Raw genomic sequence first — 24773 nt, 5'->3', positions numbered from 1 at the left:
AATGGATGTGAGTTGGTTCAGGTGTGGACGAAGCGTCCCCCCACCTCTGCTGCAGATGTGGATTTAGCTTTCAAAACAAAAAGCAACTCTCGCCAGGGTTTCACTCTCCCTCTTCCCCCCTCCCCTCTTTTGCTCTTCCTGCCCTATTTTGCGCCCCCTGCGCGGCCGCGGAGCCGGAGCCTCCGGCCGGGGCCACCTGCCCGCCCCACGGGCGAGCGGGGGGACGCAGCCCCCGCCGCAGCCCCGAGCCATGGCAGGCTCTGCTCTCCTGCCCTTCCCCGCTAACTTGTTTATTTTCCCAAAGAAAAAGGCTGCTGCCTGCCTTCTCCAGACTCTCCCCTTAGAGGGGGAGAAGGAAATCTGTGAGATATCGGTGGGTTCAGTAAGGTTTGGAGGGTCCGTAGGCAAACTGCAGCCCCTCTGATTATTTTTCTGTAGCACTTCAAGACAGGCTGGAGACATAACAGCGGTCATTCAGTGTCTACATATGGCAGAAACGAACTACGGAAACATGAGGACACTCGTTCGTATCATTGGAAAAAAACCGAAATCTAAGGAAAAAAAAAAAAGCAAAAAAAGGCAAAAAATAAAAAAGCCCTGGGGCAAAAAAAACCCCAACCAACAAAAAGAAAAACCCAACCCCAAACGGTCTCTACACAGGCCGAAAGGAAAAAAAAAGAAGGTGCACACATTTCTTTGGCAAGCAGGTGAAAAGAATGAAAGTCAAAAGGTACTAACAACCTGGAGAGCACAGCCAGAACACAGCTCATTGAAATGCAAAGGCATGGCCCCGATTCGAGCCGTACAAACCACACCGAACCACCTCCACCACACGAGCACCAGCCTCTTTTTTTTTTTTTTTTTTCTTTTTTGCACGGCGAAGGACAAACCCAAACTTTGGCTGAAGCACTCGTGTCCCCCGGCAAAGGCAGGATGGCGTTTGCCTTGCGATGGTAATGAATCTCTACAGATTTTTCTCTTTCTCCCGCTTCCACAAAGTTTACTTGCGGGCCTCGAAGCTGTGATGGAAATGTAATGCAATTCCAGCTCTCGGGAGGATAAGGATTAGGACCTTCTAAAAGTGAGAAATAAAGCTCTGAAAGAGAGACAGACCCTCTTTCCTCCCCGCTCAGCCTTTAGCCATATCAACCCTCTAAAATAGTTTAAGCAGATAATATTTCAGAAGAACTTACTTTCAGGACTCCAGTCTATTGGCTCTCTGGGCTGAAAACTGGACCCGCAAAACATGTTCCCTGCAATTGCAACGTTTATCTCATCTGGAAAAGTGCTCACCCATTGCTGCCCCTTACAAGCCAAACCAAGCAGTTAAAGTGTCACTTAACATTCTAGAGAATGTGAAATATATTGTACATTGTCAACTCCCCAAAACCATAAAACTAACTTTATGGACCTCACGTGACTTTTGAGAGCCAGTGAGGGGTATCTGTCTGAGGTCTGGGCGATTTTTACGATCTAACTTCTAGATAAAACCCTATCCATTTGACATCTAAATGTCATACCCACTTTTGGTATAGTTTGCTATTGGTAAAAAAAAAAAAATCAAGGGAAGGCGAGCAAATGGTTTGGGATCTGACAGTCCACTTCACATCCCTCTCAAAATCACTTAAGAAGTACCTAAACAGTGGGAGATTAAGTTTGGTAAGTTTTAAGCTCCAACTTTACTTGCTACGAACAAAAAGCCTAAGCTGTATTGTAGAGATGTCGGTGGCGTTTTGCCAAATCGAGCGACTTTAAAGCGGAGTATCTCGTGCCGTGTTAGATTCCCTAGGTAGCGAAATGGCAACGTTTGCCATCTTTGATGATGTTAAATTATCTGCAGCCGAAATGACTCGTTGTAGTGAGTGTCAGTAGTTACAGAGCTGTTATTTACATGTTGAGCCAGAGACTAAGGAGGTAAAAGCAGGAAAGCACAATAAACCGAGGACGAGAGGTAGCGGAGAGAGCGCAGCTTAGCACGGAAATGTATTCTATAGAGACATGTTCTATATGTATATATAATAAATGTATCTATCCAAGCACACAGATCCGTAATTCTATAGAACACCGTTTTACGCGGACATATATGTGGGTATAAAGACCTCTCGCTTTGAGGTTGTGCGGGGGGATATCTGTATCTGACAATTCCTGAGATGCACGTAAAGCTGCCGGGGAAGGGTTTGTGCCGTGTTATTGCAACTCGAAGTCCTTGAAACCAGTTTGTCTGATACGGTGGGGGTGTGGGTGGGGAGGGGGGGCTGGGCGTCTGTGTCGGTTTTGGGGAGACGGCGTTTGGGGCAAGGGGGTGGGTTGCGGTTTATGCCCGCGCGGTGCCCGGAGGGTATTTGATGTGAATAGTTGGTGTTTCGGAGCTCCCGAGGAGCTGCCCAGGAGAGGCTGCAGCTCTGCTCAGAGCTCCTAGCACAGGCACAGCTCCATGCCAGGCACCTCTCCGGCTTTAGCATGTGCTGCAAGTCTCCGAGGTTGTGCAGAAAGTGCAACTGGGAGCCTTTGTGAATAGGAGAAACGTTTATTTGACTTCAAGTAAAGCTACAAACAAATACAAAAAGCTTATTGGCAAAGTACTAACAGGCAGCTAGACATGACAGATGCCATTTTTACACATAACATTGCATTCACTCTGCCCACTACAAACCGTCTATTAGTCACATCAGAAATATTTCTAGTATTTACAAACATTAGAGCACTCTATTGTTGGTCCGATTTTATACATTTCTTTTTTAATAGTGAAGTTTACCCACGTCTAAGAGTACGTCTCAGAATTAGCCTGGGACTAGAAATCCTGGCCTGAAGGTCGAACTAAAACACAGACTGGACAATTTTAAGACAGAAAGATACAAGAGCTTTTTCTTCTTTTTTTTTTTTTTTTTTTTGTCTTTTTCCTTTTTTTACATTTTTGTTTGGTTTTTTTTTAGGTTATTTTTTTTTTCTGCGACTGTAGTGCAGGAACCCCCGATTTTAGTTTAGGCAGAGAAGAACTCACCCAAAACCAGTAAACTCAGGAAAGGGGGGGGTGGGAGGGAAGAAAATCCCAACAAATAAACAAACAATCGTATCTGTTCTCAATTTATAAATAAGTTATAACATTTAAAGGGCTCACATAAAACATGCTAGCTTTCCAGAAGGCATCAAGAGAGCACGGACACAGACATTTATAAGAACAACAAGAGCGTGAGGAGCGTCTGGAAATAAAATTTAATTAAAAAAAAAAAATTAAAAAAAAAAACCCCAAAGCCCAAACGGAACACGACATGAACTCAGTCCTGGGATAACGGTACCATACGCGTTGTTTTAGAATATCAACAACATGCCGAAAAGAAGGTGCCTCACTGTACAGTACTCCGAAACTAAGATCTGCGGCGCTTTATTTATTTATTTACGTATTTCTTTCTCGTCTCCTCTTCTTTCCTCGCGATTCCTCCTCTAGAATTTATGGCTGAAAGGCGCTGCCCGCCGAGGCTAAGCTCATGCTTTTCAGTTTATTATCCTTCTTCCATTTCATCCTCCTGTTCTGGAACCAGATTTTGATCTGGCGCTCGGAGAGGCAGAGAGCGTGAGCGATCTCTATTCTCCTCCTGCGGGTGAGATATCTATTGAAGTGGAATTCCTTTTCCAACTCCAGGGTCTGGTAGCGAGTGTACGCTGTCCTCGCCCTCTTACCGTCTGGTCCAGTCATGTCTGAATAACACGGACAACAGCGGGGTTGGGGTTTTTTTTGCTTTCTGCCAGGACTTTTGTTATCCTTAAGGCTATTTTAAAATTATTTTTATTTTTTTAAAATACCGAGGTAAAATATTCGCCGCCTTTGAGTAGCTAGGAAAGCTGCTTATTCCCCAAATAACAGCCCCCCCCCCTCTTCCTCGCACACCCCCAGACACGTGTAAAACCCCCCACCCTCAGCCCCTCCAGAACCGACATTCACAACTCAATAGTCATAATTTAACTGGAGGAGCGAGGGCTCCAAATCTCCCCTTTTCGCCTCTGCCTGGCTCTGTTTGCAGGGGCGTCTGGTTTGATGCTGATTTCTTTTCTCCAGGAGAAAACCGGGGGCCGGGGGGCCGGGGGCGGGGGGGGTGTCGCTATTCCCCGTGTATCTCCTCGCAATTTTGGTTTTGTCGAGAGCAGATTGTCAAGAATACACCCAGCAAAATAAGAGTAGGAGAGGGCTGAGAGACCCATCTGTGCATATAATGCCATTTTAATGGTCAATTCTTTCCTTTCCTCACCCCCCCCCCCCCAAGGAACACCCCCTTCCCTCAATTTTTAAATTACCTTCTCCCACCATCCACACAGAGCCAAGAGCTTGAAATAAGCGCACATTTCGCGGCAAGAATAGCGAAACTAAAATAAAATCGCCCCCCCCTCCCCTCCAGGCGCCAGAGGCAGCTTTAAAGCAGCGATCAGAGCAAGAAATACAAAAGCAATAAATAGCTGCGTTTCTGATGAAAGCGCCTCCACCGAATAAAAGGAAGGAGAGGAAAAAAGGGAGTGGGGTGGGGGGGTGGGGAGGGAAAAGGGGGGTAAAAAAACACAAGAGAAAAAGAGAGGGGGGTGCGAAAATAAACAACAACAACGACAACGACGGAAAAAGAAGTAGCTGTACCATGGCTAATGTGAAGTTTCCTCATCCAAGGGAATATCTGAGGTGCCTGCCCTTCTGTTGCTGCGGTGGAGGTTGCGATGGGCTCTGCCTGCGCTCGGGGGATGCTGCTGCTTATTGGAGTGCCCTCGTCGGCTCCCGAGGACGCGCTGGTCTCGTCTAGTTCTGTGAAATTTGTGTTGGTGGTGCTGGCAGAAGTAGCTTGGTCGGAGGGGGACGGGGCGGGTTTGCCTCCATGGCTCTCGCTGTTGGAGCAGGGAAGGGAGTCGGGAGAAGATAAGGAGCAGCTAGACGCCTGTCTAAACCTGCTCTCCTGAGCTGGAGAAGGGAAACCGCGGGAGCTCTCCCCCACAGCCCCAAAGTGACTAGAGGAGGCTGAGCGGTTGATGCTAAGGTCCATCCCATTGTAGTTGTAGCCATAAGAGCTGGAATGCATGGTGCTTGAATCTCTGTAAGAACCGTTCATGGAACTGCTGGTCCCATAATTTAGTAACTGATAGTCGGGGCCATTTGGGTAGCGCCCTGAGAACGAGTTTACAAAGTAAGAGCTCATTTGGGTTATTTTGGAGGGCTTGATTTGTGGCTCGTGGTCGTTATAACCCTGTGCTTGACGATTTATGATGTATTAATGAATTATAGCAATGCACTGTACTTCGTTTTTGCTATGTATGCGGCCAAATATGGGGGGAGGGTGTGGGTGCGTTTGGGAATCACGTGCTTTTGTTGACCAGTCGTAAATTCTCACTGATGACCTCAAGAGGTAATTCATGCTCTATGGTTACAAATAATGACGATCGCGGAGTCGTTTAGGCCCAAGTCGGTGCGCGGCGCCCCGAATCCCCGGGCGCGCCGGCGCCGCGCTCGCCCCCCACCTTGGCGGAGTGCGCCACCTGCCGGCCGCGCGGGGGCGGCGCACCGAGCGGGGGCGGGGGGGGCCCGCGCCCCGAACCCGCCCCTGCACCGCACAACCCCCCCCCCCCCCACCTTTATTTCTCCTTTTCCTTCCTAAAAATCAGAGGTGAAAGGCGGGGGGATCGGGGGGTGGGGGGGTGAATCCTGCCGTGTCCGCGCTCCCCGCGTGGGTCTTCTCGCCCAGCTCCTTTTCTTTATTAAACTCTTAATTTCTTCCTTTATAACACCGCCGGGGAAGTTTGAGAGGCAGCGAAGGATGAGGTGGCGGGTCGCTGTGAGGCCGGGCAGTCTTCTCTTTTAATATTTGAAGGGGACACACACACACGCACACACAAGGCGAAGCTGCTGCTGGGGGGGGAGCGTGGCTGCTCGGGTTTATTTCGCGTGGTTATTGTCAGAAAAGTCAAGCTTTCTTGCACGCTGAGCGCGGAGCCAGCGATGCGGTCGCACCTTAATTCTGGAGGTGGGGGGGTGGGGGGGAAGGGGGGATGGGGGGGAAATGGAGGGGGGAATAAAGGAAAAGGAGGGAAAGTCCAGCCGGTGGAACTGGTTGGCAACGTTGCTTTTAGGATATTCTTGTTCCTGAGCGTTTCACGTCCTCTTTGAACACAGCTTTGTGCTACGTTGTTTTTCCTTTCCATTCGCTAACCTGCAAGGAATATTGGGGAGCAAAAGCACTCTGAAATTGGTAAAAACGTTGCGAAAGAGCTGTGCTTTGTTAAGCATTACTTTCTTTTTTTTTCCCCCCCTTCTTCTCTTTTTTTTCTCTCTCTCTCTTTTTTTTTTTTCCAAGGCAGTTTAGGAATTTCATATGCTTGTCTGCAACTCATTGGAAATTATGCGCCATATTGAAAGTGACATATAATTATAATAATTACGGGCAATGAAAAGCGTGGCAATAATAGTAAATGTCCTACAGCTGTGAAGCTTCTGCATGAATTGATTTTAAAAGTGACTGACATTAAACCAGCTTGTGGTGTGGGGGAATGCATTCATACATAGGTATTTCTTGCGGGGAGTGGGGAAAGGGGACGGGAGGCAGGAGATACTGTTACATCGCGTTTTCCCCCTGTGAGGCAGCAGAAAACGGTATCCGAAATAGGCTGGGCTGGTCGCTTGCTTCCAGTCCTAAAACCCCAGCAGAAAAAGCACTTCCTTTCGTTTAATTCCCAAACCCGGGAAAAGTTTGCTATTTGCATGCACGAGATTCCTCTTTGGTACGGAGCACAAACCGTCCCCATCCCATCCTGAGCGGACTCAGCCCCTCAAAAGGAGCCATTGAAAACGCTTCCAAGGGAAAATAAAAATATGCTCTTTTACAAGAGCTCATTAGACTTAGTTTAGATTCTTTTTTCCACCTTTTTTTCCCCCTTAAATGGAGGCTATTCTCCTGGAGCTGAGAAGCTACTCGTTTTCGCAGGGCGAATTCCCTTGAAATCTGGATTTTTTTGCAATACACTTCACTTTGATTTGGGACCAGATGTTTGAAAGATGCTAGGCAAATGTTAGGTATCTTTGGTAGATAAATGAGAACATATTTTTGCCTGTTTCCTTGATTTATTATGTATATGGAGAGCGTTTCGTCATAACTCTTTGTACTGTAACAATAAAAAAGAGCGATACTAAAGCAGAATGTCAGCGAGGAAATACTATTGGTGAAAGGTCTTCCATTTAAGATTAGACAAAAAGAGGGAAAACCAGATTTATCTCTCCACTGTAACTTCCGTGTGCTTGGAGTTGCTTGTCCTTGCAGATTAGAAGACAGTGTCATACAGAGAGAAGCAAGGCTTTCTTTACAACTCTCTGCTCCTTAAGAATGGGAAGTTCCCCTGGAAAAGGGAAAGATAATAATAATGACAGGGGGGTGTGCATGAGATCGAAGACTTTGTTTTTATTAGAGAATTCCATGGTCATACCTAAGACAAACTTCAAACACAACACGTACAAAAATTAATAAAATATAACTTTTTGTCGCTGTTGTTGCTTTTGCATCCTTTTAGGTAGTACTCGTTCTTTCAGTAGGTTTTTCTTAGAAAAAAAAAAAAAAAAAACCAAACAAAAAACCCTAATTACAAAGACCCCAGGGCTTGATTAATTTACCAAAGGAGGGGAAAAAATCAAAATTAAAAAAAAAAACAAACCTATGTCAACCGTGCATGAAACATTTTTACAAAATTAAGACAATAAACACCCCAAATGACATATATTGCAGCACTTCCATTAAATACAAGAGTTAGCAGATTACTAACAGTGACACCAAGGGTAGAAACACGGATAGGAGTCCTTTTCTTTTCTTTTTTTTTTTTTTTTTGTCTTTTCTCTTTCCCTTTCTTTTCCTCGTTCTCTCTCTCTCTTCACTTTTTTATTATTATTATTTCATTTCGGGGGGTGTGTGGAGTGGGAGGGGAGGGAGGTCTAGGAAGGAAAAAAAAATTCCAAAACGCAACTAGAAGCCTGATTTTTTTTGTTGTTGGTTTTTTTTTTCCCCTGGACACGACAGATCACGGGGAACACGAGTCCGTGGCATTGGTGGCCCAAACTTTCTAGCTGTTGCCGCTGCTGCAGAGGGCTTGTCCCACCAATGTGCAGGTTTTCCCTGGCCTCGCAGCCAGCCCACACCCCCCTCATCCTCTCGGCTCTCACACACTCCCTCCCTCCCTCTCTATTTTTTTTTCCTTTTTTTTTTTTTTTTTAAATCTGTGTGTGTTTTAAATAATACTTTCACTCCGCCGTTTTCTCCTCCTCCTCCTCTGCGCTCAGTTGCGAGGAGTTGAGCAATTTATTCTCTTTTTTCCACTTCATCCTGCGGTTCTGGAACCAGATTTTGATCTGCCGCTCCGTCAGGCAGAGGGAATGGGCGATCTCGATCCGCCGGCGCCGGGTCAGGTAGCGGTTGAAGTGAAATTCCTTCTCCAGCTCCAGCGTCTGGTAGCGGGTGTAGGTCTGGCGGCCTCTGCGGCCGCTGGGCCCGAAGGAGGAACCTGTGACACCCGCAAAAAAAAAAAAAAAAAAAGGAAAAAAATAGGAAAATATAGGAAAAAAAATAAGGGGGGAAGGGGGTGGAGGGTGGGGAGGGAGAAAAAGTAAAGAGAGAGGAAAGGAAAAACATGGGAAAGCCCTGAGGTTTAGTGGAGCCGCGGAGATGCTGCATAATCCGCGGGGATGCTACGCCCCGCACCGCGGCTGCGTGCGGAGGGGTGCGTGCCCGCTCCCCTGCCCTCCAAAGGCTTTGGCCAAGCCCAGAATAACCCTCAGCGCCGTGAGCCCCTCCATGCGCGCAGGGAGAGGCTCCCTGGCCGGGCCGCAGCCGCGGAAGATCCGCAGCCGCGCTGCAGGCAGCAGGGCAGAAGGGTTAATGCTGGAGTGGCCAGACTGCAGGCAGGGCTGGGGAGACAGGGCGAGATCTATCTTATTCCGGGATGAAAAATCGCAAGGTGTTCTCACCCCCCCGCCCGCCCTCGCTATTTTCCACCCTACCGGCAACTGTAATAGATCTGAGCATTTAAGCAATAATGAAGTGAATCGATCTGCCCAAACTCTACATTAAAGAGGACACAACACTTTATGTCCCTGCGCTAATGGACATCAATTTGGAACTTAAAAGGCAACAAATGCATCTAAACATGGGAAGGAGGGTGGTGAGCCTCTATTATTTTTCTTTCTCTCCCCCCCCCCCCTTTTTTTTTTTAATTCTGATTGAGGAAACAGCACTTAAAGAAGTCATATATCACCAGGGTGGGGAAAAAAATTCTCCCCAGGCAGACTTTTCATTATGTGCGAGTTTCATTAAAAATGTAGCCCTCTCTTTTCAAATATTTAAACACTTTGATATTATTTAACTCCAGACCGGCTAGCCTGCGAGAGAGGGAGCTGCGCGGGGGTGTGGGTCCGTGCGTGTGTAAAGTCATCCAGATCTGATTTGGAAAAGATATCTCCCTGTGCGTGTGGGGGAAAGACAGAGACAAATCGTTGTAGCTGAGTGACACGCAAACTGGAATGTGCAAAAAAAAAAAAGGGGGGGGGGATGGCGAAATACTGTATTGGGGTTTAAATACAGGGCAAACTTTTTAGCTGGGGGGGTGGGGTGCTGGGGGAAAATACTTCAGCGGCGTGAAGTTTTGGTGCGTGTCAGGAGCAAGTTGGAGCCTCTCGTGTCGCCTAACTTCACGGCTGGAAGTTTGGGCTTTAAAGTGAACCTTATTCCTGCTTCCCTCGCTCGCTCGCTCTCTCTCTCTCGGGCGGTAACAAATAAGAAAGGGGGGGAGGAGATTGATGTATTTATTTCTGTAAAAGAGTAAACTCACTATTGCAAGAGTTCATCCGCTGCATCCAGGGGTAAACCGGGGCGGAACACTTTTGCTCCTCGCTCTCTCCGAACACAGTTTTGCCTTGCGCGCAGTCCGACTTGCGCGGCTCGGGGGCGAAGGGCACCTCGTCCAGGGTGGGGGGGGCGCACGCAGGGTCCTTCTCCCTGAAAAACCCGCCGGCCCCATAGTCACAGGCGGAGCTGCGGCTGTAGGCTCCGTTGCTTTGCTGGTAGTAAGGAGAGGAGGTATAGCCCTTCTCCTGGACGCCCGTGGCTCCATAGGTGGTGGGGTAGTGCCTCAAAGGATCCGCATAGCCCGAGGGATATAGCGGGATCTGTCCCAGGAAGGGCTCCTGCCCCGCCGCCAGACTCACCGGGAAGGTCGAGTTGACAAAATAAGAACTCATTGGAAGGAGCCCTGCCGTCCTTTCCCGGCTTTATGATTTGTTGTGTTTTATAGTCCAAGTGGTTTAGCTATTAGTAGTATATCGGAGATTGGGTTTTAGCTGAAGGGAGATGGCGTGGTGCCAGCGAGGGACACAAGGAAATACAACCATCTGATCATGGGCTGACCAATAGCAGGCGCCTGAGGTTGCAAAATAGCACCCATGAGGAGCTGAGATTGCACCAGGGACCCCAAGAACAAACCATCCACCCCCTTTTCCCTCCCTTTTAAACAACAGAAATGCACCCCCTTAACCAAATATATAATATCTGCCGAAAGAAACATTCCCGGCGCGCTCGGAGCTTCATAAATAAATAAAGGCGTCCGTCCCCCCCCTCCCTCCCCGCCTCCCCCCCCCAGCTCAGCGCGGGGGTGTGCGAGAGCCCGTCTACACCGACGGCGGTGTGCGCGCCTGGATGTATATTTACGCACATATAACGTATACAAATACCCGCTGTAAGTGGAAGGGGGGGGTGTGAGGGGGGGGAAGAGAAAAGTTGATTATTCGCATGCGGAAAAACTTTAACCCCTAATGTGTGCAAATCGTCCTGAAGTGTCTGGGTGCTTTGCTGCAGTTAAAGAAAACACACCAAAAAAAAAAAAAAAAAAAAAAAAAAAGGAAAAAAAGTTTTGTCCTTGTGCGTGTGTGAAGTTTGCAAGGAGGAGATCCCGCCTGCTTGATTAACTTACATTTGCTTTAAGAGAAGAAATCGGTTTGGACAACTTATTGCGGTTCATGATTATCTAATTACCATAGATTAGCATTCCCTGTTCAGCAAAGCTGCGCTTGCTTGAACGTAAACCTTCGCTTTCCAGATATTGCATCTTTTTCTTTTTCCTTTATTTTTTTTTTTTTTCCTTTTTTTCCCTGCAAAGGCTCCGTGTTCGGGAGATAAATGGCAAATCGAAGTATTTCCTTTATCCCTTGTTAAATCCCGATATCCTCCGGAGTCCGGTACCGCATTGTGCCCTCTTGCGTTTTTTTGTTAATACCAAATCTATGCCCGACCTTTTATGGCTAAAAGGGAGCCTTGAGTTACCGTCGAAAGCTGAGTTTATTGATTGTTACCGATCGAGATTTTTTTTTTTTTAAAGGGAGGGAAGCTGGCGGTGTGATGGGGCTGCTGCCTCGGAGGTGCGCAGGGACCCCGCGGGTCTGCATCCCCCTCTTTGAGCCCGTCCCCACTGCAAAATACCTATTTTTGCAAAGTTAAAAGGCTGGAAGGGATAATTCCGAAAGTCTCAAGCAATTCCCGGGTACCCTAAAAGCTGCGCTTTGCTCTGGGGTTCGCCTCTCCCGGTTTCGCCTAGATTCCCTCGCCAGAGATGGGCTCTGCCCTACCTGGTGCATCCCCCCCTCAGATCCCTGTTTGCTCAAGGTAGGGTTGGATCTTTGACCGCCGCCTTCCTTTTTTTTTTTTTCCAATGGGAAAATCAGAGAGATCTCACAGGGAAAAAAAATACCCCAAGCAACAACAACTAAATTAAACCCAGGACTGTCCCCCGATCCTTCGCGTTTTATCAAGGATTTGTTTCCTGTCCGAATTTGTAGCCATCTGTCTGCCGGGTCTCACACGCAATGAAATGACACGCCTTATGATACACACTCCCCTGTACTTGAATCTGTGAATGTGTGTGCTACAAATCTGGAATTACATATATTACATGGTGGCTGTAGAGCTGCCAATGCGGCTCTCTCTGACGGAGCTCTAAGTATCTACGAAACTGGTATCTTATTACGAGCCAATTTATTTTAAACACCATGTTTACAGCAGCAAAGCCAAGATTGTTTCATGCCACGGCTGCAACGAACATTTCGACTGAAACGTAATCCTCATAATTCAAGGAAATAACATGCAAAGGAAGTAGTTTTCCATCCTCCACCCCCTCTCTGACTGATATCTCTTATTATTTGTTCTTGCAGAGTTTCCCTTTGTGTATGGAATGGACCCAAACTTACGTAGATCTGCTTTATTGGTATGCAAGAAAAAAAAAAAAAAGAGATTGAAAGGGAACGATGACTAGAGAAGAAAAAAAACACCCAACCAGGATCGGATGAGAGCCTGAAGTTAACTGCTTTGCGGGAGCCGAGCAGCTCATACATTTGATTAGAGAGTTACGCAATATTTGTAGCTCTGCAAAACCAGCGATGATCTGGCATGATCAGCTCCGCATGCAGGTTTTGGGCTAAGAAATGGGATGTCCTGATAATTCAATGCGTGAGTACATCTGCTGAAAATGTTTGCTCTAATGCTTTCTCTCACTTCTCGTGATTGCTCTGCAAATAAATCCCTCGAAATAGTTTGTACAAAAACAAGAAAAAAATCCCCCTCCCCAGAGTTTTACCGCAGTGAAATACGGCTCATCCCGATACCTTTGTGGCTAAATCAGGCTTTTTGACGGAGTTTGACAGTCGGCATTTTAAAAGAAAATAAAAATGCACTCACTGAAGCTGCCTGCTCGCTAATTGCTTATCGCTGGCATTTTAGACGCGCTAGAGATAAAAAATCGTACATCTTGCCTCTTAGCAGGAGGATGACCCTATAGGCGGTTATTTGGGGGAGGAAAAGAACAGACGAAAACTTGGTTCCCAACGTGCAAAAAAAAAACCCCAACGCCTGTCATAGTTTTCATCTTCCGGAGGGTCAGGCCCGCGGTCTAATTGATTTGCCACCTATAATACATGTAAATACGAACGGAGGTCTTAAACCACACTACATCTCAGAGAACCGAGTGTTTAGCACAGAGGTGGTTTCGATTCCCGGCTCAATAGTTTTAAAAAAATATTAAATTAAAAGAAAAATAACATGTTGGCTTATTAGTGTAACTGTTTAGCAGACGCTCTCCTGCCTTCCCTCTAAAGTGCGAAGGTAAATCTGAGACAGATTTTGCGAATATATTTTCTCTGGACGCCTCTAGCGCCAGCCCAGCCGGGAGGGACACGGACACAGAGCAATAACGGTGGCAGAACCGAGCTTATACAGTAGCCCTTAAGTTAGACCCGTCTTTGAGGGCACCGGTGAGCACATCTTTATTTAGTCTTTGGCCTCATCTCCTCAAAACCAGGCGCAGGGTTTGCTAAGAAGGAGGCAATAAAGCGGGGAAGTTGCGAGAGACGCCAGAAGGTGGTATAACCCATTGAAGTGCGCTGGGCAGCCGGCTTTCCCCTCCTGACAGACATCACTCCACTGGCAGGGCATAAATAGAGATAAAGAGGAGTATTTACAGTATGTACAATCCCAGCTCTCTGCCCAGGAAGGTCCCACTGTTTGTCGCTTTGCTTTTCTGGCCAGCAAACGCCAACCCCACCAAGCAGAGCCAGGCGGATAGATGAGGGGATTAAAACAACCCCCAAATATTTCGAAATGCAAACAGAACAGAGCATTGCTTGTGTGAAAGCTAAACCCGCTAAGAACTTGGTAGAAAGTTCAGTGCAGTTGGTTCCAATAAAAAATGAAACTCTCTTTTTTTCATGTGGAGCTGGAATTCCCGATCCTTCTGAAGTGAGAACACAGCGGGGGTTTCCCTACCGAGGGACTTATTGCAGCCATAAAGTCAAGCCAACACCACGAAAACACTTGAAAAACCCCCTTGTTCCTGGAGTCAGACATAGAAAGCCATTGGCAGCAGAGCAGCCTCCCCTGTAATGCTCATGCACACCCAACAGCACATCGGAAAAAAAAAAAAAACCCGACAGAGCCATGTAGAGCTCCAGGGGTGGAGGATTTAAAGCAATAATCCCTGAAGGTGCAAAAAAATACCCGCTCTCCCCGCGCAAAACCGCCTGAAACTTAATTTCCAGCAATATAAGTTTAATTTACCTGACTTCCCGTGCAGTGCATAATAACCTTGTTAATGGGATCTTTGAAAAGAAGCAATAATAATCTACCATTGTTCCATTAAAGAGTGCAGCTAATTATTAACAAAAAAAAAAAAAAAAAAGAAGGGGGAGGGGGGAGGAGGAGAGGGCAGGGGGGGAGAGGGGCGTTGGGGGAGTCAAAATGAGCCCAGACCGGAGTACTTCCGCGAAAGCCAGCCCTGGGAAGGGGAAAGGGGGGGGGCTGCTGGCCAAGTAATATTGGGAAAGCAGGGAGAAGGAGAGGAAAAGGCGAGACGGACCTTGTAATGCGGAAAGGGAATGCTGGGGGGTGTTGGGAATTACAGCATGGAACAAGTTAATCATGGCTCTTGCTGGTCAAAAGGGAGAAACTTTTTCTTTTTTTTAATTTTTTCTCCTCTCTGTTTTGTTTTTTTTAACATAGTCCCTGGGCATCTCACTTTCTTCGAGAAAACGTCCCTGGTCTAGACGTAAACAGTTGCCAGGAAACTGTGTGGTAGAAGGAGAAAACGAGAGGGAGAAAGCGAGAGGGAGGGAGGGAGAGAGAGAAACCTTTTAAAATAACAGACACGCATTGTCCCTGCAAAAGCCTACAGTAACTTAAAAGTGATTCGTTCTCCGCCTTTACTCCCTGCTCCTTCCCCAGCAACCACCTCAATTTTGTGTACACGACTTGACATATCTTCTCCAGACCCCGCCGAAATGACCGCTCCAAGCAATAAATAAATACAAGCCCCTCCGCCTCTCACCATCAGCGGAAACCCCCTCGCCTCGCACGGCGCTACCGCAGCGCCTTTCACAACATCTTCCACCACCTTCCCCGTCCCGCGGGGGTGTGGGGGGGGTGTGTGTGGGGGTGGGCAGAGCTTTGGGAGCCCCTTACACGTGTGTGCGGGGATAGGGTTGTACGCGCGCGGTGCGGGGGTACGCGCGGTATCACCGTGGCGGGGGACGTATAGATCGCCACGCGCGTCTGGGGTGGCCGTAGCTCACATGTGAGTGCGCGTATACGTGCGAGTGCACCTTACATATATATATTCAGGCACTTTCAGGCGAGGCGTGGAGCTAAAAGCACATTCACCGTTTGCAAATCACAGCAGGGCACCAGGCCTCGAGGGCGAAGCGCATCCCACGGGGGGCTTTGGGAGGGGGAGGGCTGCGGTCCCGGGCACCGCCGCCCGGGCAGGGAGAGGGGAGGACAGCCGCGGTAGGGTTTCCCCCCCCCCCACTGTGCCCCCCTCCGGGGCAGTGGCTGCGGGGAGCCCCCCGGGAGCCGCCGGCCGCCGCCGCCGACGGTAGATGGCAGCAAACGGCGGGGAATGGGGCGAGCCCCGCGGCGCTGCGGCGGCACCGGGGGGGACGGCGCGGCGGGGGGTGCCCCCGCTTTTGATGCCGTTCCTTCTTATTTTCTTAAATTAAAAAGCAGGGGAGGGTGCCAGGAGGGGAGTCCCGCCGGGAGGAGCGCGGACACCCCCCCCCCCAACCCCCAGCCCCACCAGCACCGGCGGTGCACGGAGGTTTCTCGGTCAACCCACGCCGGAGCGGGCTGAAATGGTTAAAAAGACCTGCCCGCAGCGAGGTGCGTGGCTTTCCACAAGTGGTTGCCCACGCAGGATGAGGAAGGATCGGCATAAAAGCGTTTTGGAGCAACGTCTCTAAATTAAATTAATTTTTAAAATATTTTTTTCTTCATTATTTTTATCTCTTACGAAGAGCAAAGGAAAAAAACGAGCGCAGAGAGACTTGGGGAAAAGGGAGAACAGGCGCTTGAACCGGCATTAATCCCCCCCCCCCCCCCCGTGATTTATGAAAAATGTAACAGGTTCGGGAAGAAATAGCTTTTCAAAATGACTTTCTGTTTATTATTTCCACGGCTTGCGATCATTTACTCTTGTCCACACAATATTCAGGCACAGTCAGTTGAGGTGAGATAAATCGTCACGTCATAAAATGGTTTATGGTTAAGTAATGAATCTCTTACTCAATCTCGCTTCTCATACACAGGCTCGTACATTATCTTATTTAAAAATCACCTCGTAACAGTAGCAATTAGTACTATATTTCAAAACCCCGCACCCCACCCCCCCCCCGAAATCTTGAAAGAAATTAAAAAAATAAACCCACATGTAAAATGACGAGTGTTCTCCGGCCAAATATTTTCCTAAACCCGAAGGCAAGCGTTAGGGTCTCGGAGGGGGGGATTTGCACATAACCTGGTGTGGGAAAGCACGGGCGCGCCGTGGGGCTGAGACCCGAGCCCGTGTCCCGGTGGGGAGAGCCGTGAAGCCCCGGGAACGCCGCAGAACGCAATTAAATACACGGAGGTTTATTGCATCGCAACGTCAGCTTCATTTGGGAGTTTCACAAGGGGGAAAAAAAAATACAATGAGAGCGCTGCGCTCTGGGTTGGCTTCATCCTTATTACCTTTTTTTTTTTCTCTTTTCTTTTCCTTTTTTGCCCCCTCCTTTTTTTTTTTTTTTTCTTTTTAACTAATTTCCAGAACCTTATTTCCGAGGACTGCCGCGAACTGCCCTCTCCGAAGAAACCACCCCCATAATAATGACCCTGGAGAGCAACGCAAAACCCAACTGGCTTCCACACAAACTTCGCCAAATTACTGGGCTCGCCTGAAGACGGGCGAACTGGCAAGAGCTTCTGCGAGGGGGGAAAAAATAAAACACGACAACTACCCACAAAGGGTTTGGTATTTTTTTAAAGGCAGTATCTAAAAGCCTCCGTCACCGAGCTACTGCAAAATCCTTCGTTCCAAGTCTACTATCTCCAGGTGACCTTACAGGCTTTATTTTTCCTTCTTATTCCGTTATTTTATTTTTCTTTCTCTTTCTTATTTCCTTATTTCTTCCTCTCTTCCTTTCTCACTCTCTTTCTCTCTTGCTTTCTTATATTTTCCATTTTCTTTCTCTATTTCTTTCCTTTCTTTTCTCAATTTCTTTCTTTACTTTTTTCCTATTCTCCTTCCTCTCTCCCTTTCGCTCTTTTTCTCACCTTTACGCTACAATTTTTTCGGGGAAATTGTCGCTTAAACAGATTTCCAGCACCCCAGATTTCTTCCAGTGCCCCCCTTCTTCATCACCCCACCCTTTTCTTTCTAGACACACACACACGCCCCCCCCCCCCCCACCCGGTAGAGGGAGATGGGGAATGGAATAGAAAAAGCAGCTTGACAAATGCATTTTTTTTTCTCAGAGAAAACATTACATTAAGAGAAACAGATATTATTCCCTTACCTTTTGACGTCCATTTCTGTGGTATAAGTAAAATATATAGGGAGAGAGAGACAGCGTTTGCTTATCTGTTAGCTGACAAATATTGTCCCAACCTGATAGCCGTCGATTGCCTCTCTGACTTGTGAGAGCTTCTTGCATTTCTGTCATTTGCATAGAAAATGGAGTAACTTCCCTCTTTGAAAAATGATAGCCTCCACTCGGTCCAGAATCTCCTCTGCCCCTCCATTACTACTGAGATTCCAAATCAGCAGCCAAATTAACAGAGGAATTAAAAAAATAATAATTAAAAAAAAAAAAAAGATATAACTCTTTCCCTACGTGTGTGTGCAGAGGTGGGTGTCTCTGGGTGCGGGTGGATGTGGGTATAGGCGCCCCCCCCCTCCCCTCTCCCCTGTTTTAGCCCTATCGAGCTTATACACAAAAGTAAAAAAATGTAAAGAGGCGAGAGCCCTATAGAGGACACTGATCCGACCCAAGGTGCAGCGGACAGAAGAATGGTGCAATATAACCACATGGGAAATAATAAAAAGTTCATGTTCACGGTTAGCAGTCCACATGACCGGCTCTGGCCAATCCCAGAACCCAGCCACTCATAAAGTTCTATCACAAAGTTGTAAATTTTCATAAAACAACAAGGAATTTATTGCATTTCTTCATGACCGGTTTAACAGCAGTCTTTTTCTTAGCCGCCATCTTTTTTTTTTTAACAAAAATAAAAGAATATGAAAGCGGGTTCAGGGATTTTTGTCCCCCCCCCTTGGTTGCAAGTGGGGGGGGGGGGTTGGAGAGAAATAATCGAATAACGCCCCACACGTTAGGCTACCAATAACAGCCCCCCCAGAATAAAGAGCTTGGGGTTGGGGTTGGCTTTTAAATGGGGAGAGGCACAGTAAAACAGTGGGGTTCGGGTGGGATTTTTGATGTCTTTTTTTTTTACGCAATTGGGATGCTTTCTGCTGAAAGGGGCAATGGGCAGATTTCGGGGCCGGGGGGTGACGGGGGGGGGGTGTGGAGAAAGCAAATAGAGGCAAATAGAGGCAAATAGAGGCAAATAAAGGCAATCAAAGCGTGGCCGGGGTGCCCGTGCCCTGGGCAGAGCCGAGCCGCGGGGTTCGTGCCTTCGGGGCTCCCCACGGCCAGACACCCCCAAAGGAGCCTCCGGGTCCCCCCCGGGCCCCCCCCCGGGTCCCGCTATAGCGCGGGGGGGAGGCGGGGGATGGATGCTCCGGCAAGGTGGGTCACCCCGCCGGTAAGCTGCCGCCCTGGCTTAAGCATATTAAAGCGTCGGTGTAGACCTTGCTTTGCCTGGTCGGTTTTTGTTTTTTTTTTTTCCATGGATTTCGCCTCAATTCCTTCTTGGCCCCCGACCACAGAGGTCCGGGCCAGGAGCGGGAGGGGGGGAAATTTCTAGAACCCCTCCTTCCCACCCCCCCACCCCCAGCCCCCCATCCTCACTATACACAGAGCGTTCCTGCAAAGAGATTGCAGCAAGGCATTTCAGCAAGGAAAAGGGGAAAAATTCCCTCTTTTCCCTTCCCTTCAAGTGGGAATTTCAGCCGGCAAAAGCCATAATAGCTGCCGCCTCCAGTAATGAGCTTCCCGTAATTAGTGTATGCAGCGTATACTGTGAGTCCGTATTAGAGACGTGGGCGCCCAGATGCTTGACGTGGCATCTTATTTTCGCTAAAACCTGCTCAGGGATGCCCTGCGCGCCTTCGCCCAGGACATGAAGTCATCTGTAGTGGTGGGTGGTGAGAAAGCAGAGAGGGGAAGAAGGGGAGAAGGTGGAAAGCTGCCATCGCCAAGTCCTTCCAAAGCTGCTGCATTTGTTTTCTTTCTTTTTTCTTTCTTTCTTTCTTTTATTTTTTTTCTTTTTTCCCCCTGTGCATCTTGCACAACGCATTTGTGGAGTAAATTACGTGGAGCCTCCGCGGGAGGAATCCGCGGCTTTACTGCGCAGCCTGGCAGTGTAAATAAACAGGCAGGGGCGGGAGGGGGTGAGGGCGGCGGAGGATGCTCCCCCGCGCAAGTGCTTAAATTTAGTCGCCTTTTGTTTTGCATTGTTGATTTTTTTTTCCTCCCTGCGTTTAATTGCTTTAATTTATTTTATGCCTGCTTTGATGCTAAACATTATTTGGCGCTAATGAAAGAGTTCCAGTCCGCAGTAAAGTAATTGAAGGGCGGAGGGAGAATCTAACAACAAAAATGTGTATACTAAAGGCACGGTAAAACAGACCGGTTTTTTGCAAATTAGTTACAAGAAGAAGAGAATTAAAACAAGGGGCTGAAAGACTGTTTGGGCTGTTTCTGGCTTCTTCGCATTCCTCCTTTATGCTCTTGCTCACTTCAGTAATAGCCCCAGAGCAACCGCAGGGGAGAGAGAAGGGAGCCCAACCCGTATCTCCAGAGCCCCGAACATCAGTTGTATCTTAGTATATTCGCCAAATCTATCGAAAAGGTACCTAAATTTTGAAAGGAGCAGCTGTCCTAAAAAGAGACGTTCGGGATGATAGGCGTGGGCACGTGTTAATCTAAAAGGATCTTTCGGTGTATTTATTTTCCATGGGAAAAAGCAACTCTAAAAGCCCGTGTGTGATTTTTAGTAAGAAAAGGAGAAGGAACCCAACGCGATGGGAGATTATGGGAGATTTCCTTTTTATTTCGAAGAATAATAATCACAGACAAGGGGAAGAAAAAAAAAAAAAAAAGCAACGCGTCGCCATTAAATAATTTGCTACTTTGATATACAACATTTTACGTAGCACAATATTAATTAATCTTCGTTTTTGTGTTTTTTTTTTTTCTTAGAGACGTGAACAAGGAAGAAATCCAGGTAAAAATATACACAGACAGAAGAGCATAGCAACGAGAAAAGAACAACAGAGGTTAAGGGGAGAAAGCGTAATAATCATTCGCATTATGTACAGGACTATTTACGCTAAGTATAATTTGCATTCAGACTTTCAGGTCACATTTTCTAAATTAAAGGTGCTAAACACGACCACGTTACTTCATACCGAAAGGTACACAGCGAAGTACAAACGGAGCTTTACAAATTACTTGTACTATAGGAAGACTCACATAGAAAAATGTGTCTATTCTGACTCTAAAGCCACATTTAATAGGTAGATAGTCATTCTATTGTACAAAAAAAAAAGGACTTTAATATAGGTAGTATTTTTTTCAGTGTCAGGAAACACAATGTATCATTCCTAGGGTTTTTAATTATTTATGCACTTATCATTTTTCTATTTTAATATATAGTCTTTTTCTGTGGGTTTTTCCCCCCTTTTCTTCTCGCGTGGGTTTCGACGTTTCCTGCATCCCCCTCTCGCCCCTTTCATTCCTCCTCGTCGTCCTCCGCGTCTGGTTTTTCCTGGCTGTTGGAGCCGGAGCAGGCAGTTTTATTTTCTTTTTTCCACTTCATGCGCCTGTTCTGGAACCAGATTTTGATCTGTCTCTCCGTGAGACACAGGGCGTGGGCGATCTCGATGCGTCTCCTCCTCGTCAGGTAGCGGTTGTAGTGGAATTCCTTCTCCAGCTCCAGGGTCTGGTACCTGGTGTAGGTCTGGCGGCCGCGTTTTCTGTCGGTGCCTGGGAAATAAATGCAGATTTAGATCAACTGGGGGATTGGGGGGCATCTTTTGGAGACGCCGGTTTGGTTTGCTCTCTTGGTTTCGTCTTTGGGTGCAGCCTAGCAATGACCCATCCACTGCAGTCCCACGGGTGGACAAAATCCTCGGAGGAACTGCACAACCTGGGGCAGCCCTTTTTTATTTGCAAGGCCAACTCGTTGTGCTCGAGGCTTTCCCCCACCTCACCCTCCCTGTTCGCAGCCCCCCAAAACCGCCCCAGTTTTCATTTCCCTTCATCTAGGAAAAGCGTGCGGTGCTTTTTTTTGTGTGTGTGTGCCTGTGCCTGTGCGTGTCTCCGGGTGAACAACAAACTTCAGAAAGTTTCCTGCCCTCGTAGCAGCGCTCAGGCTCTGAGTTCCTGCTTTAATTTTTAGTTAGACACCAGAAATTTCGGACGGTTGGGGAATAAATACAGAAATACGGTCGAGCGAGAGCGAGAGAGGCATCTACTACCTACACAAATCCAACTATTTGTCCTCTCTTAAAGCTGTCACCAGGGCGCCTGCTTGGAAGGTGTGCGATGGTCTTAGTTATTTCAGGGGATGTTTTGGGCACAGCAGTGATTTCTGGGGCCGAGAGGGGGGTCTGCACAGATAAGAGGCGCCTCAACCCTTACCCCAGGCTCCCCACCACCCTCCAGCTGCCCGCGAGTGGGGTTTGGAGAGGGCCCAGCTCCTAATTCTCCCTTCCACCCGACATTTCCTGCAGTCTGATTGGAAATAATTCCACAATATTGTGTTTGTGATCCTGACTCTCTTTTCTATGTAAATGCTGTGTATATCTATAGGATAATGTATTCTTTCCCAGAGCGGTGGGGATAGCGAAGAGCAGCCCTCGGCCTCTCCTCCACACATTCCACCGGACTCCTCTTCGTCTTCCCTCCCCCCCCCCCCCTTCTTTTTAAAAGAAGAAAAGATCCAGTCATTAAAAGGGGGTGGGGGGGGGGGGAAGGCAAAATAGCCAGGCTAGCTGTAAAGTAAAAATGTGCAGGTTGTGGAATGCGGGTTGTAAAATCCGCTGAGGGGAGAGCCATAAACTGCTGCTGAATAGGGATGACAACTCTATCTCTGCTCCCTGATGAAATTCCACAAGCGCGATCGCACAGTGGGCATGAGGGATGGGGCGGGGGGCGGGCGAGGGGACCCCGCTTTTACGACCGAGGTCGTGTTTCTCTGCTTTTTAGGCTCATCGGATCTCAGAGTATCCCGGGGTTTTTTTCGAGCGCAGGACCCGGCGCGTTTCCCGGCTTCCAAACCCTCTCTAATGTTGATCCTCGCAGCGTCACGGGCTAAAAGGGGCGGGGGGGGGGGGGGGGGGCTTCTTAAATCTAAAGTCAGATAAAAGCAGGGATGAAGTGTTTACGACCAGAAATATTTGGTCTTTGATAAATCAACTGTAAAAGTGAATGAATTATGGAGCAGGTAATGGAAAGAACTGACCACCAAATAAGTGTGAGGGTAACTCCTGCCTTTATAAGCCGCTGTGCATTGGCTCCTCCGCTGTTTTCTTTTAACTCTGCTTCGCAGGGAGGCTGGCCCGCACTCCCCTCGCCCCCGAGGCTTCCTTACAAGACCCTTCCCGAATATTTGGCGGCGGAGGGAGGCTCGCTGCCGGGGATGCTCTCAAGTTGCAATCTGGCACGGCAGAGGAGAAGCCGGGGCGGCTGGAAAACGAGCTCACGCCTTCCCCTCCCTTCCCAGCCGGGAACCCCCCCCCCAATCCCCAACTCCTTAGGATTACACGAGTGTAAACACCACCACGCGTGTACACGGACACGGGCCGGGCTGTTCCGAGCCGGGGGGAGCCCGGCCCGCAGCGCCCAGCGCGGCCCTTCGGGGGGAGAAGGGGGGGAGGGATGCGCCGGCCCCGCTCCCGCGCAAAGGAAACAGATATTTATTAAATGTTAATTGACATTAATACCCTGAGAAGGAGCTCCTCGGTGACCGAGGGCAGCGCGGCCGCCCGGCATGCGGCGGCTTTGGGACACGTGTGTGCGGGGGCAGCGTGTCCCGGCGTGGGGCGTCCCAAGCCCTGCTCCGCTTGCGCGGAACGCTGCGCGGCCTTCCGCGGAGCTGCGCTGCCCCTGCGCCGCGGCAGCGCCCAGGGGACCCCCAGCTCCTGTGCTGGGGCGGGGGGGTAGGCCCACTCTGAGCACCCCATGGTCCCCAAAGAGCTTTCCCCAAGGTGGGGAGCACATCGCGCCCCTCCGCGGGGATGTTTTTCTGGAGATGACACAGATAAACATGCCCCCCGCCCCCCCTTCGGTCCATCCATCCGGATTCCGGCCGGAGCGACACTGTTTGGAGAGCGGGAATTTAATTGCACCGGGAATGATGTGCTGCTGTTCCTGATGGCAACACGCTACGCTTAATTGCAGCGCCTGGGACATTGCGGTGAGGGGCTGGCAAACGAAGGCTTTGCAATCTAACGGAAAACAGCCCAAGCTTGCAAGCACCTCCCATCAATAGTTTCTTTCCGAATCTATACCTACATCTACACGGGGGAAGCACAACCTCCATCCTGTAAATAGAGGAGAAGAAGGGGCTGGCCATTATTTCTGCAGCTCTGTCTGTCCCCTCTAAGACAAACTGCCTTTTGCATGGCACATACACAGCCCCGGCAACACCAATAAATATTTAAAGCTAAAAGGATGGCTTTGGGGCGGGGGGGTGGGTGGGGGTGGTGTGTGTTCGCCCTCTCCCTCTCTCTTTTGAAGATGCGTTTTCGGTGAAACGTCATGAAAGGAGTTGGGGACAATTCCCCCCTCCCCTCCCCCTCCGCCACCCCCCGCGCACGCCATCAAATAATTCACACTCCCCCCCACTCCCCTCCACCCCCCCGGCTCCTTTCTTTGGGGAGGCTGGGGCTTACCTGTGCTCCTCATCCAGGGGTAGATACGGAAGTTACTGTCGCTTTGCAAATCTGAGTCCCTCTGGTCCGTTTTGCTGCAATTCTGCTTGGAAGCATCTCCCGGGCACATCATGGAGAGGTTTTGCTCAAAAGGGGAACAGTGCATGTTGAAGGAGCCGGGCTCCAGGCCGTAACCGGAGGAATACATGCTGGGGGGCTGGGGGTGCACGGCGCTGCCACTGGAGTAGAGCCCGGGCATGGAGGCGGCGAAGGGAGGCGTGGATCCGGCCCCATACCCCGCTCGCTGGGTGTTGGAGGCGAAAGCGCAAGAAGTTTGCTCGGGAAAGACTCCGGATGGGAAAACCGAACTTGCGGCTTGATATTTAGAAAATAAAGCATTCGCATAATACAATGAACTCATAATTTGGCCGGGTGATTTGTAGGTCGGGACGTTTTAGTGTCGGTTTTACGAGGTACCGTGATATATTACGGAATTAGAGTCCAGATTTACACCAAAAAGGAGCCCTTTTTCCTCCCGGCCCATGTGACGCGCGGGCACGTGGCTCCGGCGGCGCCAATCGCCGCCCGCTCCCTCCTCGGGGGCAAAAAATTGTGGTGCTGCTGGATTTATAAAATATGATAAATAATTGATGCGATATAAAACCCTCCAAGATCTATGCTGGAAGGGGTGAAATTGTGCTGGAGTCGATAAGCAACCTGTAATCAGTTTTCAGCTCAGACCGAGGGAGAAAGAGAAAAGGGGAGGGGGGGGGTAAAAGCACGTTGCTGATAAACCGGCGTCTCCCTCTCGGTCTCTCTCTGCTGGAGGAAAAGGAAGGGAGCTCTATTTATCCCTTTATTGATCCCGTCTAAAATTCCCTCCTTCGCACCATGTCCTCGGCTCCGAGGTACTTTTTCAC

The 24773-nt window shown here is 48.8% G+C and overlaps 4 protein-coding genes and 1 long non-coding RNA gene across 7 annotated transcripts in view; 1 reads left to right on the top strand and 4 right to left on the bottom strand.

Moving 5' to 3' along the window:
* The window catches only part of HOXB4 (homeobox B4), a 15770-nt gene extending 14420 nt beyond the window's left edge, over nt 1-1350 (bottom strand). Inside the window, exon 1 of the mRNA XM_075116963.1 lies at nt 1194-1350. The gene's annotated coding sequence lies outside the window, so the exon portion shown is untranslated. The remainder of the gene's footprint in view (nt 1-1193) is intronic.
* Nucleotides 1-20294, top strand: part of LOC142067938 (uncharacterized) — a 22026-nt gene extending 1732 nt beyond the window's left edge. Inside the window, exons 1-4 of one of the 2 annotated variants that reach the window (XR_012664191.1) lie at nt 1404-1659; nt 12206-12500; nt 16621-16905; nt 20177-20294. This is a non-coding gene — a long non-coding RNA (uncharacterized LOC142067938). Of the gene's footprint in view, nt 1-1403; nt 1660-12205; nt 12501-16620; nt 16906-20176 lie in introns of those variants that run through there. The other variant, XR_012664192.1, reaches the window with a different exon arrangement.
* On the bottom strand, nt 2512-5531 carry HOXB5 (homeobox B5). The gene is made up of 2 exons (XM_075116965.1): nt 4622-5531; nt 2512-3696 (listed from the first exon to the last, which is right to left on the bottom strand). The coding sequence occupies exons 1-2, from the start codon at nt 5169-5171 to the stop codon at nt 3449-3451; spliced, it is 798 nt and encodes a 265-aa protein (XP_074973066.1). The 5' UTR covers nt 5172-5531; the 3' UTR covers nt 2512-3448.
* On the bottom strand, nt 7402-17863 carry HOXB6 (homeobox B6). 2 transcript variants are annotated; one of them, XM_075116967.1, is made up of 3 exons: nt 17369-17863; nt 9835-10001; nt 7402-8511 (listed from the first exon to the last, which is right to left on the bottom strand). In XM_075116967.1, the coding sequence occupies exons 1-3, from the start codon at nt 17380-17382 to the stop codon at nt 8252-8254; spliced, it is 441 nt and encodes a 146-aa protein (XP_074973068.1). In that variant the 5' UTR covers nt 17383-17863; the 3' UTR covers nt 7402-8251. The 2 variants fall into 2 exon arrangements, with proteins under 2 accessions (XP_074973068.1, XP_074973067.1); XM_075116966.1 differs by having other exon boundaries at nt 9835-10422; nt 17369-17861.
* Nucleotides 20000-24773, bottom strand: HOXB7 (homeobox B7). The gene is made up of 2 exons (XM_075116968.1): nt 23875-24773; nt 20000-20962 (listed from the first exon to the last, which is right to left on the bottom strand). The coding sequence occupies exons 1-2, from the start codon at nt 24272-24274 to the stop codon at nt 20709-20711; spliced, it is 654 nt and encodes a 217-aa protein (XP_074973069.1). The 5' UTR covers nt 24275-24773; the 3' UTR covers nt 20000-20708.

This window comes from Phalacrocorax aristotelis, chromosome 23 (genome assembly GCF_949628215.1).
Source record: "Phalacrocorax aristotelis chromosome 23, bGulAri2.1, whole genome shotgun sequence".
In the NCBI taxonomy this organism is placed as follows: Eukaryota; Metazoa; Chordata; class Aves; order Suliformes; family Phalacrocoracidae; genus Phalacrocorax; species Phalacrocorax aristotelis.
This window is presented reverse-complemented; position numbering and strand designations above follow the sequence as displayed.